Source organism: Panulirus ornatus, chromosome 49 (assembly GCF_036320965.1).
Source record: "Panulirus ornatus isolate Po-2019 chromosome 49, ASM3632096v1, whole genome shotgun sequence".
Taxonomy (NCBI): Eukaryota; Metazoa; Arthropoda; class Malacostraca; order Decapoda; family Palinuridae; genus Panulirus; species Panulirus ornatus.
The window spans coordinates 10,081,900-10,104,902 of NC_092272.1; the positions used below are offsets into that span (position 1 = coordinate 10,081,900).

General features: G+C 42.8%; 1 protein-coding gene across 1 annotated transcript in view; it reads right to left on the minus strand.

Moving 5' to 3' along the window:
- Positions 1–23,003, minus strand: part of LOC139764400 (dehydrogenase/reductase SDR family member 4-like) — a 78,785-nt gene that overhangs the window by 22,888 nt on the left and 32,894 nt on the right. The window contains 1 exon segment of the mRNA XM_071690963.1: positions 10,437–10,583. Within this exon segment, the coding sequence (XP_071547064.1) occupies positions 10,437–10,583 (147 nt within the window).

Here is a 23,003-nt window from a genome sequence, read left to right on the forward strand (position 1 = left end):
CAACATACATAAATATACATACACAGACATATTCACATATACATCTGTACATATTCATACTTGCTGCCTTTATTCATTCCCATTGCCACCCCACCACAAATAAAAACAGCACCCCCCTCCTCCCACGTCACGCGTGAGGTAGCGCTAGGAAAAGAAAACAAAGGCCACATTTGTTCACACTCAGTCTCTAGCTGTCATGTATAACGCACCGAAACCACAGCTCCCTTTCCACATCCAGGCCCCACAAAACTTTCCATGGTTTACCCGACGCTTCATATGCCCTGGTTCAATCCACTGACAGCACGCTGACCACAGTATACCACATCGTTCCAATTCACACTCTTCCTTGCACGCCTTTCACCCTCCTGTATGTTCAGGTCCTGATCACTCAAAATCTTTTTCACTCCATCCATCCACCTCCAATTTAGTCTCCCACTTCTAGTTCCCTCCACCTCTGACACATATAACCTCTTTGTCAATCTTTCCTCACTCATTCTCTCTATGTAACCAAACCACTTCAATACACTCTCTTCTGCTATCTCAACCACACTCTTTTTATTACCACATATCTCTCTTACCCTTTCATTACTTACTCGATCAAACCACCTCACACCACATATTGTATTAAAACATTTCACTTCCCATACATCCACCCTCCTCTGTACAACCCTATCTATACCCCATGCCTTGCAACCATATAACATTGTTGGGACCACTATTCCTTCAAAATACCCATTCTTGTTCTCCGAGATAACATTCTCGCCTTCCACACATTCTTCAACGCTCCCAGAACCTTCATCCCCTCCCCCACCCTGTGACTCACTTACGCTTCCATGGTTCCATCTGCTGCTAAATCCATTCCCAGATATCTTAAACACTTCACTTCATCCAGTTTTTCTCCATTCAAACTTACTTCCCAATCAACTTGTCCCTCAACCCTACTGAACTTAATTACCTTGCTCTCATTCACATTTACTCTCAGCTTTCTTCTTTCACACACTTTACCAAACTCACATCACCAACTTCAGCAGTTTCTCACATGAATCAGCCACCAGTGCTGTATCATCAGCGAACAAGAACTGATTCACTTCTCAAGCCCTCTCATCCACAACAGACTGCATACTTGTCCCTCTCTCCAAAACTCTTGCATTCATCTCCCTAACAACCCCATCCATAAACAAATTAAACAACCATGGAGACATCAAGCACCCCTGCCACAAACTGACATTCACTAGGAACCAATCACTTTCCTCTCTTCCTACTCGTACACGTCCCTACATCCTTGATAAAAACTTTTCACTGCTTCTAGCAACTTACCTCCCACACCACATTCTCTTAATACCTTCCACAAAGCATCTCTATCAACTCTATCATTTGCCTTCTCCAGATCCATAAATGCTACACACGAATCCATCTGTTTTTCGAAGTATTTCTCACATACATTCTTCAAAGCAAACACCTGATCCACACATCCTCTACCACTTCTGAAACCAAACTGCTCTTCCCCAATCTGATGCTTTGTACATGCTTTTACCCCTCTCAATCAATACCCTCCCACAAAATTTCCAAGGAATACTCAACAAACTTATACCTCTGTAATTTGAGCACTCACCTTTATCCCCTTTGCCTTTGTACAATGGCACTATGCATGAATTCCACCAATCCTCAGGCACTTCATGAACCATACATACATTGAATATCCTTACCAACCAGTTAACAGTACAGTCACCCCCTTTTTTAATAAATTCCACTGTAATACCATCCAAACCCACTGCCTTGCCAGCTTTCATCTTCCACAAAGCTTTCACTACCTCTTCTATGTTTACCAAACCATTCTCCCTAACCCTTTCACTTCGCACACCACCTCGACCAAAACACCTTATATCTGCCACTCTATCATCCAACACATTCAACAAACCTTCAAAATACTCACTCCATCTCCTTCTCACTTTACCACTACTTGTTCTTACCTCCCCATTAGCTAAACGATGTTCCCATTTGTTCTCTTGTCTTACGCACTTTATTTACCTCCTTCCAAAACATCTTTTTATTATCTTATCATTTTATTTTGCTTTGTCGCTGTCTCCCGCGTTTGCGAGGTAGCACAAGGAAACAGACGAAAGAAATGGCCCAACCCACCCCCATACGCAATGTATATACATACACGTCCACATCCGCAAATATACATACCTATACATCTCAATGTACACATATATATACACACACAGACACATACATATATACCCATGCACACAATTCACACTGCCTTTATTCATTCCCATCGCCACCTCGCCACACATGGACTACCATCCCCCTCCCCCCTCATGTGTGCGAGGTAGCACTAGGAAAAGACAACAAAGGCCCCATTCGTTCACACTCAGTCTCTAGCTGTCATGCAATAATGCCCGAAACCACAGCTCCCTTTCCACATCCAGGCCCCACACAACTTTCCATGGTTTACCCCAGACGCTTCATGTGCCCTGATTCAATCCACTGACAGCACGTCAACCCCAGTATACCACATCGATCCAATTCACTCTATTCCTTGCCCTCCTTTCACTCTCCTGCATGTTCAGGCCCCAATCACACAAAATCTTTTTCACTCCATCTTTCCACCTCCAATTTGGTCTCCCACTTCTCCTCGTTCCCTCCACCTCCGACACATATATCCTCTTGGTCAATCTTTCCTCACTCATTCTCTCCATGTGCCCAAACCATTTCAAAACACCCTCTTCTGCTCTCTCAACCACGCTCTTTTTATTTCAACACATCTCTCTTACCCTTACGTTACTCACTCGATCAAACCACCTCACACCACACATTGTCCTCAAACATCTCATTTCCAGCACATCCACCCTCCTGCGCACAACTCTATCCATAGCCCACGCCTCGCAACCATACAACATTGTTGGAACCACTATTCCTTCAAACATACCCATTTTTGCTTTCCGAGATAATGTTCTCGACTTCCACACATTCTTCAAGGCTCCCAGGATTTTCGCCCCCTCCCCCACCCTATGATTCACTTCCGCTTCCATGGTTCCATCCACTCTAGATTGATTCTCCCTAAAATTTAATGATACTCTCTTACCCCAACTCTCATTTGCCCTCTTTTTCACCTCTTGCACCTTTCTCTTGACTTCCCGCCTCTTTTTTATACACCTTCCAGTCATTTGCACTACTTCCCTGCAAGAATTGACCAAACACCTCTCTCTTCTCTTTCACTAACAATCTTACTTCTTCATCTCACCACCCACTACCCTTTCTAATCAGCCCACCTCCCACCTTTCTCATGCCACAAGCATCTTTTGTGCAAGCCATCACTGCTTCCCAAAATACATCCCATTCCTCACCCACTCCCCTTACATCATTTGCTCTCTCCTGGTACATCCTCACACAAGTCTCCTCTCCAAGGTCACTTGCTCTCACCACTCTCTTCCTCTTCACCCCAACATTTTCTCTTCTTTTCTAAAAACCTCTATAAATCTTCACCTTCGCCTCCACAAGATAATGATCAGACATTCCCTCTCAGCACATTCACATCCAAAAGTCTCTCTTTCATGCGCCTATCAATTAACACATAATCCAATAACACTCTCTGGCTATCTCTCCTACTTAAATATGTATACTTATGTATTTTTTTTTTTTTTTTTTTTTTATACTTTGTCGCCGTCTCCCGCGTTTGCGAGGTAGCGCAAGGAAACAGACGAAAGAAATGGCCCAACCCCCCCCCCCCATACACATGTACATACACACGTCCACACACGCAAATATACATACCTACACAGCTTTCCATGGTTTACCCCAGACGCTTCACATGCCTTGCTTCAATCCACTGACAGCACGTCAACCCCTGTATACCACATGACTCCAATTCACTCTATTTCTTGCCCTCCTTTCACCCTCCTGCATGTTCAGGCCCCGATCACACAAAATCTTTTTCACTCCATCTTTCCACCTCCAATTTGGTCTCCCTCTTCTCCTTGTTCCCTCCACCTCCGACACATATATCCTCTTGGTCAATCTCTCCTCACTCATTCTCTCCATGTGCCCAAACCATTTCAAAACACCCTCTTCTGCTCTCTCAACCACGCTCTTTTTATTTCCACACATCTCTCTTACCCTTACGTTACTTACTCGATCAAACCACCTCACACCACACATTGTCCTCAAACATCTCATTTCCAGCACATCCATCCTCCTGCGCACATCTCTATCCATAGCCCACGCCTCGCAACCATACAACATTGTTGGAACCACTATTCCCTCAAACATACCCATTTTTGCTTTCCGAGATAGTGTTCTCGACTTCCACACATTTTTCAAGGCTCCCAGAATTTTCGCCCCCTCCCCCACCCTATGATCCACTTCCGCTTCCATGGTTCCATCCGCTGACAGATCCACTCCCAGATATCTAAAACACTTCACTTCCTCCAGTTTTTCTCCATTCAAACTCACCTCCCAATTGACTTGACCCTCACCCCTACTGTACCTAATAACCTTGCTCTTATTCACATTTACTCTCAACTTTCTTCTTCCACACACTTTACCAAACTCAGTCACCAGCTTCTGCAGTTTCTCACATGAATCAGCCACCAGCGCTGTATCATCAGCGAACAACAACTGACTCACTTCCCAAGCTCTCTCATCCCCAACAGACTTCATACTTGCCCCTCTTTCCAGGACTCTTGCATTTACCTCCCTTACAACCCCATCCATAAACAAATTAAACAACCATGGAGACATCACACACCCCTGCCGCAAACCTACATTCACTGAGAACCAATCACTTTCCTCTCTTCCTACACGTACACATGCCTTACATCCTCGATAAAAACTTTTCACTGCTTCTAACAACTTGCCTCCCACACCATATATTCTTAATACCTTCCACAGAGCATCTCTATCAACTCTATCATATGCCTTCTCCAGATCCATAAATGCTACATACAAATCCATTTGCTTTTCTAAGTATTTCTCACATACATTCTTCAAAGCAAACACCTGATCCACACATCCTCTACCACTTCTGAAACCGCACTGCTCTTCCCCAATCTGATGCTCTGTACATGCCTTCACCCTCTCAATCAATACCCTCCCATATAATTTACCAGGAATACTCAACAAACTTATACCTCTGTAATTTGAGCACTCACTCTTATCCCCTTTGCCTTTGTACAATGGCACTATGCACGCATTCCGCCAATCCTCAGGCACCTCACCATGAGTCATACATACATTAAATAACCTTACCAACCAGTCAACAATACAGTCACCCCCTTTCTTAATAAATTCCACTGCAATACCATCCAAACCTGCTGCCTTGCCGGCTTTCATCTTCCGCAAAGCTTTTACTACCTCTTCTCTGTTTACCAAATCATTTTCCCTAACCCTCTCACTTTGCACACCACCTCGACCAAAACACCCTATATCTGCCACTCTGTCATCAGACACATTCAACAAACCTTCAAAATACTCATTCCATCTCCTTCTCACATCACCGCTACTTGTTATCACCTCCCCATTTACGCCCTTCACTGAAGTTCCCATTTGCTCCCTTGTCTTACGCACCCTATTTACCTCCTTCCAGAACATCTTTTTATTTTCCCTAAAATTTACTGATAGTCTCTCACCCCAACTCTCATTTGCCCTTTTTTTCACCTCTTGCACCTTTCTCTTGACCTCCTGTCTCTTTCTTTTATACTTCTCCCACTCAATTGCATTTTTTCCCTGCAAAAATCGTCCAAATGCCTCTCTCTTCTCTTTCACTAATACTCTTACTTCTTCATCCCACCACTCACTACCCTTTCTAAACAGCCCACCTCCCACTCTTCTCATGCCACAAGCATCTTTTGCGCAATCCATCACTGATTCCCTAAATACATCCCATTCCTCCCCCACTCCCCTTACTTCCATTGTTCTCACCTTTTTCCATTCTGTACACAGTCTCTCCTGGTACTTCCCCACACAGGTCTCCTTCCCAAGCTCACTTACTCTCACCACCTTCTTCACCCCAACATTCACTCCTCTTTTCTGAAAACCCATACTAATCTTCACCTTAGCCTCCACAAGATAATGATCAGACATCCCTCCAGTTGCACCTCTCAGCACATTAACATCCAAAAGTCTCTCTTTCGCACGCCTGTCAATTAACACGTAATCCAATAACGCTCTCTGGCCATCTCTCCTACTTACATAAGTATACTTATGAATATCTCGCTTTTTAAACCAGGTATTCCCAATCATCAGTCCTTTTTCAGCACATAAATCTACAAGCTCTTCACCATTTCCATTTACAACACTGAACACCCCATGCATACCAATTATTCCCTCAACTGCCACATTACTCACCTTTGCATTCAAATCACCCATCACTATAACCCGGTCTCGTGCATCAAAACCGCTAACACACTCATTTAGCTGCTCCCAAAACACTTGCCTCTCATGATCTTTCTTCTCATGCCCAGGTGCATATGCACCAATAATCACCCACCTCTCTCCATCAACTTTCAATTTTACCCATATTAATCGAGAATTTACTTTCTTACATTCTATCACATACTCCCACAACTCCTGTTTCAGGAGTATTGCTACTCCTTCCCTTGCTCTTGTCCTCTCACTAACCCCTGACTTCACTCCCCAGACATTTCCAAACCACTCTTCCCCTTTACCCTTGAGCTTCGTTTCACTCAGAGCCAAAACATCCAGGTTCCTTTCCTCAAACATACTACCTATCTCTCCTTTTTTCACATCTTGGTTACATCCACACACATTTAGGCACCCCACTCTGAGCCTTCGAGGAGGATGATCACTCCCCGCGTGACTCCTTCTTCTGTTTCCCATTTTAGAAAGTTAATACAAGGAGGGGAGGATTTCCGGCCCCCCGCTCCCGTCCCCTCTAGTCGCTTTCTACGACACGCGAGGAATACGTGGGAAGTATTCTTTCACCCCTATCCCCAGGGATAATTCTTACTTGCAGATATTTGTCGGGGATATATTAGATATATTAGTTCAATTTATCGGTACTATTTAAAACACCGTCCAGTCTGAAGAATTCCCCCGAAGGGTGTGGACGTGGTTCAGTAATCAATGGTGGCCTGGTGTACACCATTTCTGCCCAAACATGTTCGATGACAATTAGGTCCGCTCCTTTGCTGGCCTAGTCCAGGAGCTGTAGGGTGTCTTGTTCCTAGGGACCAGTGTCGAAAAACACGAGATATACTTATGTATATCTCTCTTTTTAAACAAGGTATTCCCAATAAACAGTCCTTTTTCAGCACACAAATCTACAAGCTCTTCACCACTTCCATTTACAACACTGAACACCTCATGTACACATTACTCACCCTTGCATTCAAATCACCCATCACTATAACCCGGTCTCATGCATCAAAGCTGCTTACACACTCACTAAGCTGCTTCCAAAACACTTGCTTCTAATGATCTTTCTTCCCATGACCAGGTGCATAGGCACCATTCAAATCATCCATCACTATAACCCGGTCGCGTGCATCAAAGCTGCAAACACACTCACTCAGCTGCTCCCAAAACACTTGCCTCTCATGATCTTTCTTCTCATGACCAGGTGCATAGGCACCAATAATCACCCATCTCTCTTCATCCACTTTCAGCTTTACCCATATCAATCTAGAGTTTACTTCTTACACTCTATCACATAGTCCCATTCAAATCATCCATCACCATAACCCGGTCGCATGCATCAAAGCTGCTAACACACTCACTCAGGTGCTCCCAAAACACTTGCCTCTCATGATCTTTCTTCTCATGACCGGGTACATAGGCACCAATAATCACTCATCTCTCTCCATCCACTTTCAGCTTTACCCATATCAGTCTAGAGTTTACTTTTTTACACTCTATCACATAGTCCCAAAACTCCTGCTTCAGGAGTAGTGCTACTCCTTCCTTTGCTCTTGTCCTCTCACTAACACCTGACTTTACTCCTGAGACATTCCCAAACCACTCATCCCCTTTACCCTTGAGCTTCATTTCACTCAGAGCCAAAACATCCAGGTTTCTTACCTCAAACATACTACTTATCTCTCCTTTTTATCTCTCCTTAGTTACATCCACACACATTTAGACACCCCAATCTGAGCCTTCGAGGAGGATGAACACTCCTGCATGACTCCTTCTTCTGTTTTCTCTTTTAGAAATTTAAAATACAAGGAAGGGAGGGTTTCTAGCCCCCCACTCCCTTCCCTTTTAGTCGCCTTCTACGACACGCGGGGAATGCGTGGGAATTATTCTTTCTCCCTATCCCTATTGGTGGTAATTAGCATGACGTAAGGGGATGCCCACCATAAAAATCAGGAAAGCTGTGCAGGGTTAGGGTATTAAGCACAAGTTTGATTACTATTTAACATGGGAGAAGTACATCTTCCAAATAAGGAAGGAGGAAAAGCAAAGGATTGGGACCAAGCCAGAAGGATACTTACTGCAATGAAATGGACATTTATAATGAAGTAGAAGTCAAGAGAGTGGGATCATACTGGCAACATACTAAGAAAAGGCCACTAAAAACAACATTTAGCATGGAATTGTTTTGGCAAGAGGTGCTTAAACAGCCATACAAAGTTGCCAGAAGGGAGGGATTCAAAGGAGTGCATGGCAAGTGTAAAGCATAAGAGGAAAGGGAGAGCTAAAGAAAGCCAGCTAAAAGCAAGAAATGAGAGTGATAGGTTCAGGTCAGGGGAAAGAACATAACATGGGGTACAGTAAGACAGAAACCTTGTCATTGGAGTGTTGGAGACTAAACTCAAGTAGGAGTTTAAGCTCAATCTATTTTGCCCGTATCCTGGGTATCAGGAGGGTCAGTGACAGCTGCATAAAATGCCAGCACTTCATTGGTTGTCAAATTGCACTCCTCTGACCCAGAAATTTGTCTTTTCTTTCTGCCTCACCTACACGTGGACCGCTGGCATTCTGTCTACAAACATATGAAATCTCACTCCGTCACACACAACACTTGACAACACTTCACACAGCTCATTCTTCATACCTAGATTTCCTATGGTGAGTACCATGTGCTTGCCCTGCCTTTTGAATGGAGAAAAACAGGAGGAAGAGAAGTTTTCTAGATATGTGGGAGTGGACATGATGGCAACTGGAACCATGGAAGCAGAGGTGAGTCATAGAGTGGGCTAGTGGTAAAGGTCTGGGATCACTGAAGAATGTATGGATGGAGAGGATGTTGTCTTGGAGGGCAAAATCGGGTATGTTTGAAGTTATCATAGTCCCAAAAAAGTTACATGGATGTAAGGCATGGGCTCTAGATGAGGATGTGTGGATGTGTTGGAAATTAAATGCCTGAGAACAATATGTGAGGTGAGGTGCTTTGATTACGTAATAAAAGGGTAAGAGAGAAGAGCGGTACTAAAAAGAGTGTGGTTAAGAGCTGAAGAGGGTGTGCTGAAATGGTTTGGACATATTAAATAAAAAAGAGCATAGTTAAGAGCTGAAGAGGGTGTGCTGAAATGGTGTGGACATATTGAATAACGAGTGAAGACAGGTTAACAAAGAGGATATATGTGCCACAAGTGGAAGGAACACGAAGAAGGGATGGACCAAACTGGAGACAGAAGGATAAAGTGAAGATGATTCTGAGTGATTGGGGCCTAACTATGCAGTAGGGTGAAAGGCATACATGGGACAGAGTGAACTGAAATGATGTGGAATACAGGGGTCAATTTGCTGTCAACAGACTGAGCCAGGGTATGTGAAATGACCAAGGTAAGCCATGAAGGGGTCTGTGGAGCCTATTTGTGGATAAGAAGCTATGGTCTCAGTGCATTATGCAAGACAGCTAGAGAATGGATGTGAGCAAAAAATGTGGCCTGTTTTCATCTGTTCTTGGCACTAACTTGCTAACATGGGAAACAGCAATTATGAGTAAAAAAAAAAAAAAAAAAAATAGATCGCTTGAGGTGGTGTTCAGTTGACTTTTGTATGCCCATAGTACTGAGCAGTCTTTTATAAAGGGGAGCAATGAGCAATGGAAATGAATCCACTGGTGGTAACTTTTGCATTTGGTTAAATATTGTTTTCTGGCAATGAGTTTTGGCATAAGCACATGCATGTGAGCAGTCTTAGTGCTGGGATTCATGTCATTGGCATGCATTAGATTTTGGAGGATGATACCCAGGATAACATCTCCTAAAGGTTTAAAATGTGGGTGATTATGAGAAGTGTCTGAATTTGACCCACACCCAAGGATGGAAGGAAAGAAATGCAGGGTATGAGGCAGTGTGATGGAGGTATCTACAGATATGAGGTGAGATCACAGAGAGCAAAAGGTGTTCTGCATTAGATATAATGATTAATAACACAAAACAAAATAGAGGATGTGATATAGAGAAACTTATCATTTATGATTCTCCGAGTTAATTTTCAAAAGCTGACATAAAAATACTTACATCTATTGGTTGAAATCCTGCAATTGATGATACATATACAATAGCTCCTTCCTTTCGCTGCTGCATGTGAGGCACAACCAACTGTGAGAGCTGGAGGGCACTCTTCACATTCACTTCAAAAATCTTATCCCATATGGAGTCCGGGCACTTAAATATACAGAAATTTGTGTTAATAGGTTTTAGAAAAGGAATACTATAACTCATCTCACGTATAACCATCCTATACAAAATTGCAATGATACATGTATCTAAGTCTTATGAAATGAAAAAGCTGCCATTCCATAAGTCTGTAAAAAGTACTCGGCTGAAGTTTGAAATATGAAAAGTCCTTGTATGAAACAAGTTTGAATGACATGATGAAATTAGCTAAAATAATAACATGACAAGCTCTTACTCTAGCATGATGAGAGGAAAATAAAAAATTACTGATCTAGAAATCTGGAAGAATGATACCAATGAATTATCAATTAATAAAGAAATAACGAAACAAGGACTTTAAAGGTATGCCAAAGCCATTAACAGAAGGTGAATTCAAAGAATATTCCATGTTTCAAAATGGTGATTCAGACTGTGAAATGACTGAATGAATAAAGATATAGAAGGTCCAAAGCCAAATAGGGATGAAGAGGAGGTGAATATGCTGGAAAGCAGTGAATGAAGTCTTTTTTTAAATGCTACCTATTACTTCTATCCATCTTGTAAAAAAAAAAAAAATCTCACACCACCACAGAAAATTACTGATATAACTCTGGGGATAGGGGAGAAAGAATACTTCCCATGCATTCCTCACGTGTTGTAGAAGGCGACTAAAGGGGATGGGAGCAGGGGGGCCAGAAACCCTCCCCTCCTTGTATTTTAACTTTCTAAAAGGGGAAACAGAAGAAGGAGTCACGCGAGGACTGCTCATCCTCCTCGAAGGCTCAGATTGGGGTGTCTAAATGTGTGTGGATGTAACCAAGATGTGAAAAAAGGAGAGATAGGTAGTATGTTTGAGGAAAGGAACCTGGGTGTTTTGGCTCTGAGTGAAACGAAGCTCAAGGGTAAAGGGGAAGAGTGGTTTGGGAATGTCTTAGGAGTAAAGTCAGGAGTTAGTGAGAGGACAAGAGCAAGGGAAGGAGTAGCACTACTCCTGAATCAGGAGTTGTGGGAGTATGTGATAGAGTGTAAGAAAGTAAATTCTACATTGATATGGGTAAAAGTGAAAGTTGAAGGAGAGAGATGGGTGATTATTGGTGCATATGCACCTGGGCATGAGAAGAAGAGATCATGAGAGGCAAGTGTTTTGGGAGCAGCTGAATGAGTGTGTTAGTGGTTTTGATGCACAAGACCGGGTTATAGTGATGGGTGATTTGAATGCAAAGGTGAGTAATGTGGCAGTTGAGGGAATAATTGGTATACATGGAGCGTTCAGTGTTGTAAATGGAAATGGTGAAGAGCTTGTAGATTTATGTGCTGAAAAAGGACTGGTGATTGGGAATACCTGGTTTAAAAAGCGAGATATACATAGGTATACATATGTAAGTAGGAGAGATGGCCAGAGAGCGTTATTGGATTACGTGTTAATTGATAGACGCATGAAAGAGAAACTTTTGGATGTTAATGTGCTGAGAGGTGCAACTGGAGGGATGTCTGATCATTATCTTGTGAAGGCGAAGGTGAAGATTTGTGGGGGTTTTCAGAAAAGAAGAGAGAACGTTGGGGTGAAGAGAGTGGTGAGAGTAAGTGAGCTTGGGAAGGTGACTTGTGTGAGGAAGTACCAGGAGAGACTGAGTACAGAATGGAAAAAGGTGAGAACAAAGGAGGTAAGGGGAGTGGGGGAGGAATGGGATGTATTTAGGGAAGCAGTGATGGCTTGCGCAAAAGATGCTTGAGGCATGAGAAGCGTGGGAGGTGGGTTGATTAGAAAAGGTAGTGAGTGGTGGGATGAAGAAGTAAGATTATTAGTGAAAGAGAAGAGAGAGGCATTTGAACGATTTTTGCAGGGAAAAAATGCAAATGAGTGGGAGAGGTATAAAAGAAAGAGAAAGGTGCAAGAGGTGAAAAAGGAGGGCAAATGAGAGTTGGGGTGAGAGAGTATCATTAAATTTCAGGGAGAATAAAAAGATATTTTGGAAGGAGGTAAATAAAGTGCGTAAGACAAGGGAGCAAATAGGAACTTCAGTGAAGGGGGCTAATGGGGAGGTGATAACAAGTAGTGGTGAGGTGAGAAGGAGATGGAGTGAGTATTTTGAAGGTTTGTTGAATGTGTTTGATGATAGAGTGGCAGATGTAGGGTGTTTTGGTCGAGGTGGTGTGCAAAGTGAGAGAGTTAGGGAAAATGATTTGGTAAATAGACAAGAGGTAGTAAAAGCTTTACGGAAGATGAAAGCCGGCAAGGCAGCAGGTTTGGATGGTATTGCAGTGGAATTTATTAAAAAAGGGGGTGACTGCATTGTTGACTGGTTGGTAAGGTTATTTAATGTATGTATGACTCATGGTGAGGTGCCTGAGGATTGGCGGAATGCTTGCATAGTGCCATTGTACAAAGGCAAAGGGGATAAGAGTGAGTGCTCAAATTACAGAGGTATAAGTTTGTTGAGTATTCCTGGTAAATTATATGGGAGGGTATTGATTGAGAGGGTGAAGGCATGTACAGAGCATCAGATTGGGGAAGAGCAGTGTGGTTTTAGAAGTGGTAGAGGATGTGTAGATCAGGTGTTTGCTTTGAAGAATGTATGTGAGAAATACTTAGAAAAACAAATGGATTTGTATGTAGCATTTATGGATCTGGAGAAGGTATATGATAGAGTTGATAGAGATGCTCTGTGGAAGGTTTTAAGAATATATGGTGTGGGAGGCAAGTTGTTAGAAGCAGTGAAAAGTTTTTAACGAGGATGTAAGGCATGTGTGCGTGTAGGAAGAGAGGAAAGTGATTGGCTCTCAGTGAATGTAGGTTTGCGGCAGGGGTGTGTGATGTCTCCATGGTTGTTTAATTTGTTTATGGATGGGATTGTTAGGGAGGTGAATGCAAGAGTTTTGGAAAGAGGGGCAAGTATGAAGTCTGTTGTGGATGAGAGACCTTGGGAAGTGAGTCAGTTGTTGTTCGCTGATGATACAGCGCTGGTGGCTGATTCATGTAAGAAACTGCAGAAGCTGGTGACTGAGTTTGGTAAAGGGTGTGAGAGAAGAAATTTAAGAGTAAATGTGAATAAGAGCAAGGTTATTAGGTACAGTAGGGTTGAGGGTCAAGTCAATTGAGAGGTAAGTTTGAATGGAGAAAAACTGGAGGAAGTAAAGTGTTTTAGATATCTGGGAGTGGATCTGGCAGTGGATGGAACCATGGAAGTGGAAGTGAATCATAGGGTGGGGGAGGGGGCAAAAATTCTGGGAGCCTTGAAGAATGTGTGGAAGTCGAGAACATTATCTCGGAAAGCAAAAATGGGTATGTTTGAAGGAATAGTGGTTCCAACAATGTTGTATGGTTGCAAGGCATGGGCTATGGATAGAGTTGTGCAGAGGAGGGTGGATGTGCTGGAAATGAGATGTCTGAGGACAATATGTGGAGTGAGATGGTTTGATCGAGTAAGTAATGTAAGGGTAAGAGAGATGTGTGGAAATAAAAAGAGTGTGGTTGAGAGAGCACAAGAGGGTGTTTTGAAATGGTTTGGTCACATGGAGAGAATGAGTGAGGAAAGATTGACAAAGAGGATATATGTGTAAGAGGTGGAGGGAACGAGGAGAAGTGGGAGACCAAATTTTAGGTGGAAGGATGGAGTGAAAAAGATTTTGAGTGATCGGGGCCTGAACATGCAGGAGGGTGAAAGGCATGCAAGGAATAGAGTGAATTGGAAAGATGTGGTATACCGGGGTCGACGTGCTGTCAATGGATTGAACCAGGGCATGTGAAGCGTCTGGGGTAAACCATGGAAAGTTGTGTGGGGCCTGGATGTGGAAAGGGAGCTGTGGTTTCGGTGCATTATTACATGACCGCTAGAGACTGAGTGTGAACGAATGGGGCCTTTGGTGTCTTTTCCTAGAGCCACCTCGCACACACGAGGGGGGAGGGGGTTGTTATTCCATGTGTGGCGGGGTGGCGATGGGAACAAATAAAGGCAGACAGTATGAATTATGTACATGTGTATATATGTATATGTCTGTGTGTGTATATATATGTGTACATTGAGATGTATAGGTATGTATATCTGCGTGTGTGGACGTGTATGTATATACATGTGTATGTGGGCGGGTTGGGCCATTCTTTTGTCTGTTTCCTTGCGCTACCTCGCAAACGCGGGAGACAGTGACAAAGAAAAATAAATAAATAAATAAATAACTCATGAAAAAGATGGAGGAAGTGAAGTGTTTTAGATATCTGGGATAAAGGGTTTGGCAGAAAATGGAACCATGGAAGTATGGAAATGAGTCATAGGGTGGCGGAGGGGGTGAAAGTTCTGGGAGCGGTGAAGAATGTGTAGAAAGAATGTTATCTTGGACAGCAAAAAATGGGTATGTTTGAAGGAATAGTAGCTCCAACAATATTATATGGTTGTGAGGCATGGGCTATAGATTGTATTATATGGAGGAGGGTGAAAATAAAATGCACGAATACATTATGTGGAGTGAGGTGGTATGATCTAGTAATTAATGAAATGTTACGAGCGATGTGTGGTAATAAAAAGAACATGGATGAGACAGTAGAAGTGGGTGTGTTGAAATGGTTTGAGTGAGGAAAGGGTGATGAAGAGGATACATGTGACAAAAGTTAAGGAACAAGAAGATACAGGAGACCAAATTGGAGATGGAAGGATGGGGTGAAAAAGATTTTGAGCAATTGGAGCCTGAACATACAGGAGGGTGAGGGGTGTGCATGAAATAGAATGAACTGGAACAATGCGGTATACTGGGGTCACTGTGCCATCAATGGACTGAACCAGGGCATGTGAAATGTCCAGGAGAGACCATGGGAAAGTCTTTGGAGCTTGTATGTGGATACGGAATTGTGGTTTCAGTGCATTACACACGAGAACTCATATATAGATGTGGCCTTTCTTTGTCTGTTTCCTGGCACTACCTTGATGATGCAGGGGTTGGTGATGCTGTTTCCTGTAGGATGGGGAGGTGCCAGGAATGGATGAAGGTGCAAGTATGAATATGGAAATATGCATATATGTATGTGTATATGTATGTATGTACATATATATATGTATAATAATTTGTGGATGTAACCAAGATGTGAAAAAAGGAGAGATGGGTAGTATGTTTGAGGAAAGGAACCTGGATGTTTTGGCTCTGAGTGAAACGAAGCTCAAGGGTAAAGGGGAAGAGTGGTTTGGGAATGTCTGGGGAGTAAAGTCAGGGGTTAGTGAGAGGACAAGAGCAAGGGAAGGAGTAGCAATACTCCTGAAACAGGAGTTGTGGGAGTATGTGATAGAGTGTAAGAAAGTAAATTCTCGATTAATATGGGTAAAACTGAAAGTTGATGGAGAGAGGTGGGTGATTATTGGTGCATATGCACCTGGGCATGAGAAGAAAGATCAAGAGAGGCAAGTGTTTTGGGAGCAGCTGAATGAGTGTGTTAGTGGTTTTGATGTACGAGACCGGGTCATAGTGATGGGTGATTTGAATGCAAAGGTGAGTAATGTGGCAGTTGAGGGAATAATTGGTATACATGGGGTGTTCAGTGTTGTAAATGGAAATGGTGAAGAGCTTGTAGATTTATGTGCTGAAAAAGGACTGATGATTGGGAATACCTGGTTTAAAAAGCGAGATATACATAAGTATACGTATGTAAGTAGGAGAGATGGCCAGAGAGCGTTATTGGATTACGTGTTAATTGACAGGCGTGCGAAAGAGAGACTTTTGGATGTTAATGTGCTGAGAGGTGCAACTGGAGGGATGTCTGATCATTATCTTGTGGAGGCTAAGGTGAAGATTTGTATGGGTTTTCAGAAAAGAAGAGTGAATGTTGGGGTGAAGAGGGTGGTGAGAGTAAGTGAGCTTGAGAAGGAGACCTGTGTGAGGAAGTACCAGGAGAGACTGAGTACAGAATGGAAAAAGGTGAGAACAATGGAAGTAAGGGGAGTGGGGGAGGAATGGGATGTATTTAGGGAATCAGTGATGGATTGCGCAAAAGATGCTTGAGGCATGAGAAGAGTGGGAGGTGGGTTGATTAGAAAGGGTAGTTAGTGGTGGGAAGAAGAAGTAAGAGTATTAGTGAAAGAGAAGAGAGAGGCATTTGGACGATTTTTGCAGGGAAAAAATGCAATTGAGTGGGAGATGTATAAAAGAAAGAGACAGGAGGTCAAGAGAAAGGTGCAAGAGGTGAAAAAAAGGGCAAATGAGAGTTGGGGTGAGAGAGTATCATTAAATTTTAGGGAGAATAAAAAGATGTTCTGGAAGGAGGTAAATAAAGTGCATAAGACAAGGGAGCAAATGGGAACTTCAGTGAAGGGCGCAAATGGGGAGGTGATAACAAGTAGTGGTGATGTGAGAAGGAGATGGAGTGAGTATTTTGAAGGTTTGTTGAATGTGTTTGATGATAGAGTGGCAGATATAGGGTGTTTTGGTCGAGGTGGTGTGCAAAGTGAGAGGGTTAGGGAAAATGATTTGGTAAACAGAGAAGAGGTAGTGAAAGCTTTGCGGAAGATGAAAGCCGGCAAGGCAGCAGGTTTGGATGGTATTGCAGTGGAATTTATTAAAAAAGGGGGTGACTGTATTGTTGACTGGTTGGTAAGGTTATTTAATGTATGTATGACTCATGGTGAGGTGCCTGAGGATTGGCGGAATGCGTGCATAGTGCCATTGTACAAAGGCAAAGGGGATAAGAGTGAGTGCTCAAATTACAGAGGTATAAGTTTGTTGAGTATTCCTGGTAAATTATATGGGAGGGTATTGATTGAGAGGGTGAAGGCATGTACAGAGCATCAGATTGGGGAAGAGCAGTGTGGTTTCAGAAGTGGTAGAGGATGTGTGGATCAGGTGTTTGCTTTGAAGAATGTATGTGAGAAATACTTAGAAAAGCAAATGGATTTGTATGTAGCATTTATGGATCTGGAGAAGGCATATGATAGAGTTGATAGAGATGCTCTGTGGAAGGTATTAAGAATATATGGTGTGGGAGGAAAGTTGTTAGAAGCAGTGAAAAGTTTTTATCGAGGATGTAATGCATGTGTACGTGTAGGAAGAGAGGAAAGTGATTGGTTCTCAGTGAATGTAGGTTTGCGGCAGGGGTGTGTGATGTCTCCATGGTTGTTTAATTTGTTTATGGATGGGGTTGTTAGGGAGGTAAATGCAAGAGTTTTGGAAAGAGGGGCAAGTATGAAGTCTGTTGGGGATGAGAGAGCTTGGGAAGTGAGTCAGTTGTTGTTCGCTGATGATACAGCACTGGTGGCTGATTCATGTGAGAAACTGCAGAAGCTGGTGACTGAGTTTGGAAAAGTGTGTGGAAGAAGAAAGTTAAGAGTAAATGTGAATAAGAGCAAGGTTATTAGGTACAGTAGGGTTGAGGGTCAAGTCAATTGGGAGGTGAGTTTGAATGGAGAAAAACTGGAGGAAGTGAAGTGTTTTAGATATCTGGGAGTGGATCTGGCAGCGGATGGAACCATGGAAGCGGAAGTGGATCATAGGGTGGGGGAGGGGGCGAAAATCCTGGGGGCCTTGAAGAATGTGTGGAAGTCGAGAACATTATCTCAGAAAGCAAAAATGGGTATGTTTGAAGGAATAGTGGTTCCAACAATGTTGTATGGTTGCGAGGCGTGGGCTATGGATAGAGTTGTGCGCAGGAGGATGGATGTGCTGGAAATGAGATGTTTGAGGACAATGTGTGGTGTGAGGTGGTTTGATCGAGTGAGTAACGTAAGGGTAAGAGAGATGTGTGGAAATAAAAAGAGCGTGGTTGAGAGAGCAGAAGAGGGTGTTTTGAAGTGGTTTGGGCACATGGAGAGGATGAGTGAGGAAAGATTGACCAAGAGGATATATGTGTCGGAGGTGGAGGGAACAAGGAGAAGAGGGAGACCAAATTGGAGGTGGAAAGATGGAGTGAAAAAGATTTTGTGTGATCGGGGCCTGAACATGCAGGAGGGTGAAAGGAGGGCAAGGAATAGAGTGAATTGGAGCGATGTGGTATACCGGGGTTGACGTGCTGTCAGTGGATTGAAGCAAGGCATGTGAAGCGTCTGGGGTAAACCATGGAAAGCTGTGTAGGTATGTATATTTGCGTGTGTGGACGTATGTATATACACGTGTATGGGGGGGGGGTTGGGCCATTTCTTTCGTCTGTTTCCTTGCGCTACCTCGCAAACGCGGGAGACAGCGACAAAGTATAATAATAATATAAGTATTTGTATTTGCATATGCCCCCTCCCCAACACACATCCAAGTTCCATTCTGACTGACCAGTCAGAACTTGAAATGGACGTAAAGTGGATGCATGTCAACATGGCATGTAAAATTCATATACCTGTACAGCATTCTTTTAGCCTACTTAATTTCTATCAAGAGTATCTCGTTTTTCTTATCAACTAGCTTAATTATATGATTCTTTACTATATGATTCCATCTTTTCAACTGATTTCATCTTTTCAACCACTGAAAGTGGATGGAGAGAGATGGGTAATTATTAATGCCTATGCACCTGGTCATGAAAAAAAAAATCATGAGAGGCAAGTGTTTTGGGAGCAGCTGAGTGAGTGTGTTAGCAACTTTGATACATGAGACCAGGTTATAGTGATGGGTGATTTGAATGCAAAGGTGAGTAATGTGGCAGTTGAGGATATAACTGGTGAACATAGGGTGTTCAGTGTTGCAAATGGAAATGGTGAAGAGCTTGTAGATTTGTGTGCTGAAAAAGGACTGGTGATTGGGAATATCTGGTTTAAAAAGAGAGATGTACATAAGAATACGTGAGTGAGTAGAAGAAATAGCCAGAGAGCGTTATCGGACTACATGTTAATTGATAGGCATGTGAAAGAGAGACTTTTGGATGTTAATGTCCTGTGAGGGGCAACTGGAGGGATGTCTGATCATTTTCTTGTGGAGGCGAAGGTGAAGGTTTGTAGAGGTTTTCAGAAAAGAAGACAATGTTGGGGTGAAGAGAGTGGTGAGAGTAAGTGAGCTTGGAAAGGAGACTTGTGTGAGGAAGTACCAGGAAAGATTCAGTGCAGAATGGAAAAAGGTGAGAGCAAATGATGTTAGGGGAGTGGGGTAGAAATGAGATGTATTTGAGGAAGCAGTGATGGCTTGCGCAAAAGATGCTTGTGGCATGAGAAAGGTGGGTAGCGGGCAGATTAGAATGGGTGGTGAGTGGTGGGATGAAGAAGTAAGATTGTTAGTTAAAGAGAAGAGAGAAGCATTTGGACGATTTTTGCAAGGAAGTAGTACAAATGACTGGGAGATTTATAAAAGAAAGTGGCAGGATGTCAAACAAGAGGTGAAAAAGAGGGCAAATGAGAGTTGGGGTGAGAGAGTATCATTAAATTCTAGGGATAATAAAAAAATGTTTTGGAAGCAAGTAAATAAAGTGCATAGGACAAGAGAACAAATGGGAGCATCTGTGAAGGGGGCTAATGGGGTAGTAATAACAAGAAGTGGTGAAATGACAAGGAGATGGAGTGAGTATTTTAAAGGTTTCTTGAATGTATTCGATGATAGACTGGCAGATATAGGGTGTTTTAGTTGAAGTGGCACAGGGAGAATGGTTAGATAAACAAAGAGGAGGTAGTGAAAGGTTTGCGGAAGATGAAAGCCGGCAAGGCAGTGGGTTTGGACAGTATTGCAATGGAATTTATAAAAAAAAGGGGGTGACTGTGTTATTGACTGGTTGGTAAGGACATTCAATGTATGTACGGTTGGTGAAGAGCCTGAGGATTGGCAGAATGCACGCATAGTGCCACTGTACAAAGGCAAAGGGGATAAAGGTGAGTGTTCAAATTACGGAGGTATAAGTTCGTTGAGTATTCCTAGGAAATCATATGGGAAGATATTAATTGCGAGGGTAAAGGCATGTACAGAGCATCAGATTGGGGAAGAGCAGTGTGGCTTCAGAAGTGGTAGAGGATGTGTGGATCAGGTTTTTGCTTTGAAGAATGTATGTGAGATATACTTAGAAAAACAGATAGATTTGTATGTAACATTTATGGACCCGTAGAAGGCACATGATAGAGTTGATAGAGATGCTCTGTATTAAGGTATTAAGAGTATATGGTGTGGGAGTTAAGTTGCTAGAAGCAGTGAAAATTTTTTAATGAGGATGTAAGGCATGTGTACAAGTAGAAAGAGAGGAAAGTGATTGGTTCCCAGTGAATGTCAGTTTGCAGCAAGGATGCATGATGTCTAGATGGTTGTTTAATTTGTTTATGGATGGGGTTGTTAGGGAGGTGAATGCAAGAGTTTTGGAGAAGGACAAATATGCAGTCTGTTTTGGATGAAAGGGCTTGGGAAGTGAGTCAGTTGTTGTTCGCTGATGATACAGCGCTGGTGGCTGATTCGGGTGAGAAACTGCAGAAGTTGATGACTGAGTTTGGTAAAGTGTGTTAAAGAAGAAAGCTGAGAGTAAATGTGAATAAAAGCAAGGTTATTAGGTTCAGTAGGGTTGAGGGACATGTAAATTGAGAGGCATGTTTGAATGGAGAAAAACTGGAGGAAGTGAAGTGTTTTCGATAACTGGGAATGGATATAGCAGCGGATGGAACCATGGAAGCAGAAGTGAGTCACAGGGTGGGGGAGGGGGTGAAGGTTTTGGGAGCATTGAAGAATGTGTGGAAGACAAGAATGTCATCTAAGAGAGCAAAAATAGGTATGTTTGAAGGAATAATGGTTCCAACAATGGTATATGGTTGTGAGGCATGGGCTATAGATAGGGTTGTGCAAAGGTGAGTGGATGTGTTAAAATGAGATGTTTGAGGACAATATGTGGTGTAAGGTGGTTTGACAGTGTAAGTAATGAAAGGGTAAGAGAGATGCGTGGTAATAAAAAGAGTGTGGCTGAGACAGCAGAAGAGTGTGTATTGAAAATGTTTTGGTCACATGGAGAAAATGAGTGAGGAAAGATTGAAAAAGAGGACATATATGTCAGAGGTAGAGGGAACAAGAAGTAGGGGACAAAACTGGAGGTGGAAGAACGGAGTGAAAAAGATTTTGAGCAATCGGGGCCTGAACATATAGGAGGGTGAAAGGCATGCAAGGAATAGAGTGAAACAATGGAAAGTTTTGTGTTGCCCGGATGTGGAGAGGGAGCTGTGGTTTCAGTGCATGCCTTTCACCTTCCTGCATGTTCAGGACCTGATCACTCAAAATCTTTTTCACTCCAACTTTCCACCTCCAATTTGGTCTCCCACTTCTCCTCATTCCCTCCACCTCAGACACATATATCCTCTTGGTCAACCTTTCCTCACTCATTCTATCCATGCGACCAAACACTTTCAAAACACCCTCTCCTGCTCTCTCAACCACACTCTTTTTATTACCCCACACCTCTCTTACCTTATTATTACTTGCCTGATCAAACCACCTCACACCACATACTGTCCTCAAACATCTCAATTCCAGCACATCCACCCTCCTCTGCACAACTCTATCTATAGCCGACGCCTCATAACCATATAACATTGTTGGAACCATTATTCCTTCAAACATACCCATTTTTGCTTTCTGAGATAATGTTCTCAACTTCCACACATTCTTCAATGCTCCCAGAACTTTCGCCCCCTCCCCAACCCTATGATTCACTTCCGCTTCCATGGTTCCATCCGCTGCCAAATCCACTCCCAGATATCTAAAGCACTTCACTTCCTCCAGTTTTTCTCCATTCAAACTTACCTCACAATTGACTTGTCCCTCAACCCTACTGTACCTAATAACCTTGCTCTTATTCACATTTACTCTCAGCTTTCTTCTTTCACATACTTTACTAAACTCAGTCACCAGCTTCTGCAGTTTCTCACATGAATCAGCTACCAGCGCTGTATCATCAGCGAACAACAACTGACTCACTTCCCAAGCTTTCTCATCCACTTCTGACTGCATACTTGCCCCTCTTTCCAAAACTCTTGCATTCACCTCCCTAACAACCCCATCCATAAACAAATTAAACAACCATGGAGACATCACACACCCCTGCCGCAAACCTACATTCACTGAGAACCAATCACTTTCCTCTCTTCCTACAAGTACACATGCCTTACATCTTCGATAAAAACTTTTCACTGCTTCTAACAACTTGCCTCCCACACCATATATTCTTAATACCTTGTACAGAGCATCTCTATCAACTCTATCATATGCCTTCTCCAGATCAATAAATGCTACATACAAATCCATTTGTTTTTCTAAGTATTTCTCACATACATTCTTCAAAGCAAACACCTAATCCACACATCCTCTACCATTTCTGAAACCACACAGCTCTTCCCCAATCTGATGCTCTGTACATGCCTTCACCCTCTCAATCAATACCCTCGCATATAATTTACCAGGAATACTCAACAAACTTATACCTCTGTAATTTGAGCATTCACTTTTATCTCCTTTGCCTTTGTACAGTGGCACCATGCAAGCATTCCACCAATCCTCAGGCACCTCAACATGAGTCAT